The 4,064-nt window shown below is 38.3% G+C and overlaps 1 protein-coding gene across 1 annotated transcript; it reads right to left on the bottom strand.

Annotated features, from left to right (window-relative positions):
• Positions 1 to 282: 282 nt before the first annotated feature.
• Positions 283 to 864, bottom strand: LOC106877316 (uncharacterized). Its single transcript, XM_014926183.1, has one exon. The coding sequence runs from the start codon at positions 862 to 864 to the stop codon at positions 283 to 285; it is 582 nt and encodes a 193-aa protein (XP_014781669.1).
• Positions 865 to 4,064: the final 3,200 nt, after the last annotated feature.

The raw sequence follows: 4,064 nt of genomic DNA, 5'->3' as shown, positions 1-4,064 counted from the left end.
TTATCTTGGAGAGAAGCAATGTTGTTACAAATGTTTTACCTGTACTACCAGGAGCATCAAGAAAGAAAATTCTTCCACTTTCTTCTCTGACTGGCGAAATAATTTTATCATATGCACAACGTTATTCTGGAAGAGATTTAGGTTCATGTTCATTAACAAATGCAGCCAACTCCGTGATGTCATAATTTGTCTCTCTTGCTATGTTTCACTAATTTGATTGTTTTTAGCAATCCAAAGACAAATTTTTGCCTCCTATGGCCAAAACCTAATCCTCAATTTCAATCAGTGCTTCATTAAAATTGTTTCAGAGAATTGAATATTAACATCTGGGTTTGCCCGTTGAACTGCACAATTTAAGTCCTCAGCCATGTCCTTACGGTGTTTCATCCAAAGCTGTAGGGGACCGCCAAGTTGACACATGTTCAGTATAATTGCAAAAACGTTACAGAGTTCCCTTGGAGAATCTGATACTGATGCTTCAGTTAATGCAAGGTCCCAATGCTCATCATTTTCTAAAAAACCTTGTTGATAGCATGCCTCCCTATAAGTTTTACACACATGACCAATTACCATCCTCAAATCTTGGAATGATTTGGGACCAAGTACTTCATGCAAAAGGAGTCGTAAGTAGTAGCATTTTGCTTGACTCAGGGGGACACTGTAAACTCTTGTGAGAGCATCAACCCCAAGTTTCCTCTTGTGCCATTTATTTTTTCTCCAGGTGCAATACATGGGTAATTGTGGGTAAAGGAGTTTTCTTGCATCTTCATCTACTTGACACAACTTAAAAAGGAAAGGCAGTTTCTTTTGGAGTAAGTGCTTGTTGCAAGGCTGTTCGTTTTGTAAAGATAACCCTGTGGCCATTCTCCTGATGGACATTCAGATGAATGATTGCTGAGTGCCTCTTATTAATGAGAAAATTGAAGATGTGCCAAAAAGCCTCATTGTACTAATGTATCTTCCTTTGTCATATTGTGCAACTTCGTCATTTTTGTTTATCTGCTGACGGACATTCTGCATAAGAGTGTATGTTGCAGCATCTAAACCTTTGTTTATATATTTGCAAACATACTTAATATAGTTAACAGAGTTGCAGAAGTCCCCCATTGACTACCTGTACTCATCTTTGCTTCACTGTAGAATACTGATCATCTACATCTTCGGAAACTTCTTTGAAAATTAAAATGGGGATTAAATGAAAACATGGGTTATGAAAATATCTTCACAAGAGCGATTGAAATAAATGGTGATTTTGGAACGCCTTACGCACGCGCGCACACGCATATATAAAGTATCAAACATCAGATGAAATGGACGTGTGTATATGTGTGAGAGAGCTAGTGAAGAGGTGTGTTGTCATGTATACGTACATACATAAATATGCATACATCTTTTTTGTATGTATGTGTGTGTGTGTGTGTGTGTGTGAGAGAGAGAGAGAGAGTGAGAGAGAGCCACTTAGACATATCTCTCTCTCTCTCTCTCTCTGTTACACACACATACATACAAAAAGATGTATGCATACGTATGTACGTATACATGACAACACACCACTTTTCGCTCTCTCTCTCTCTCTCTCACACACACACACACACACACACACACACACACATACATAAGTGTATACAAACGTACATACTAAAACACACGTGCGTGTGTGACTGGCAACAAATACATAGAGCTGAACACGGCGCGCAAAAAGTAAATAAACAAAAAAATTTTAAGGGAATTAACAAAGTAAGCAGATTCTTGCGAAATTTATGAACTTAGTAAATATTTCTTTCAGTATTTTATCGTAGTTGTTTGCAAATAGCGAATTAAACCATTGAAATAGAGAGTGAGAGGTTTCGCAAATGAAAACGGAAAATTTCGCTGTTGCAACGTTAATACCGGAAGTTGATATTGAGAAATCTTTTTAAAGATGTGAATCATGTATATGAAGCAATATCTATCTATCTATCTTTCTATCTATGCATCCATCTATCCATCTATCTACCTATCTATCTATCTATCTATCTATCTATCTATCTATCTTTCTACCTGTCTGTTTCTGTTTTTCAAATTATCACCATCATTCTTTATCTTCAGCATCAACATATTAGATAACGGTAAGAGATAAGGTAGTTTAAAAATTGAAAGAAATGTCTTTGATCGTAGGTCAGTGAGGATGGATTTCAGCCTAAATAACAGCAATATAATTTGCAAGGATAATACAACCTTTGCCCACCCCACTACCAATCTGTCATCATTTGAATAACTGACGTACAACAACAATCTTGATGGCAATGTGTTATTTCTTTATTGCCCACAAGGGGCTAAACACGGAGGGGACAAGCAAGGACAGACAAAGGGATTAAATCGATTACATCGACCCCAGTTCGTAACTGGTACTTAATTTATCGACCCCGAAAGGATGAAAGGCAAAGTCGACCTCGGCGGAATTTGAACTCAAAACGTAACGGCAGACGAAATACGGCTAAGCATTTCGCCCGGCGTGCTAACGTCTCTGCCAGCTCACAGCCTTATTGATGGCAATGTCTGTAGTTACATATTTTGGATGCCACGGAGACTGAATGTGTATGCATGTATGTACGTATGTACGTACGTACGTGTGGAGGGGCAATGGCCCAGTGGTTAGGGCAGCGGACTCGCGGTCATAGGATCGCGGTTTCAATTCCCAGACCGGGCGTTCTGAGTGTTTATTGAGTGAAAACACCTAAAGCTCCATGAGGCTCCGACAGGGGATGGTGGCGAACCCTGCTGTACTCTTTCACCACAACTTTCTCTCACTCTTTCTTCCTGTTTCTGTTGTGCCTGTAATTCAAAGGGCCAGCCTTGTCACACTGTGTCACGCTGAATATCCCCGAGAACTACGTTAAGGGTACACGTGTCTGTGGAGTGCTCAGCCACTTGCACGTTAATTTCACGAGCAGGCTATTCCGTTGATCGGATCAACTGGAACCCTCGACGTCGTAAGCGACGGAGTGCCATTCAAAGCGTACGTACGTATGTATGTATGTATGTATGTATGTATATATGTATGTATGTGTGCGTGATTGTGTTTGTGTGTGTGATTTTGTGTGTGTTTGTGTGTGTGTGTGTGTGTGTGTGTATGCGTGTGTGTATGTATGTGTGTCTCCGTCAGAGAAAGCACAGTGTAGAGATTTTATAACTTAGGTCAGAGGCACAAGAAGGGAAGAATCTATGAATCTTCCCCTCTTGTGCCTACGACTCTAGTAACTTTATCAGTTTTCCACACGTAGAGATCTACATTAAATTCGGAATGGGACTGTGACACTTGTGTGAATGATATGTGAATGTAGGGTAAAAATTACATGAAGAGTCTAGAATGAGTTCAGTTCTTACACTGAGCTTGTACAAAGAGACGACGCATCCTAAACCTCATACAACTTTGGATAAGTTCTTCACCTTTCAAATAGATGTTGACGAAGAACAATAAGATAGAAGATAGCGTTCATCTTCCTCTATCACACTTCACACAATAGTCAGCTTCTTTTGTGTTCAAAACGTACCCTTTTATGGCATCACGATTTTCTCTTCAAATGTTTTTATGTATGCATTTATTTTCATGAATAAAGGTAGTCGTGAGGTTAATGTTGTTAGTTACAACGTTAGAATAAATATGATAGAATAAGTACTAGTCTTTAAAAGAATAATTCCTGGGGTAAATTCGTTCGAAAGAAAACGGTAGTCAACACAATAGATACCAATACCTGTCTTGTATTTTAGTTCATCGATCCCGCCAAAGAGATAAACAGTATAGTTGACCTAGAAAAAAATTGAAAGTATGTGTGTGTGTATACATGTATGTATGTATGTATGTATGTATGTATGTATGTATGTATGTATGTATGTATGTATATATGTATGTATATATGTATGTATGGATATATCAATATACATATACATACATATATATATGTATATATATATATATATATATATGTGTGTGTGTGTGTGTGTGTGTGTGTGTGTGTGTGTGTGTGTGTGTGTATGTATGTATGTATGTATGTGTATCTTTCTCGCAAGGGAAAGCAGAGTGA

This window comes from Octopus bimaculoides, chromosome 6, assembly GCF_001194135.2.
Source record: "Octopus bimaculoides isolate UCB-OBI-ISO-001 chromosome 6, ASM119413v2, whole genome shotgun sequence".
Classification (NCBI taxonomy): Eukaryota; Metazoa; Mollusca; class Cephalopoda; order Octopoda; family Octopodidae; genus Octopus; species Octopus bimaculoides.
This window is presented reverse-complemented; position numbering and strand designations above follow the sequence as displayed.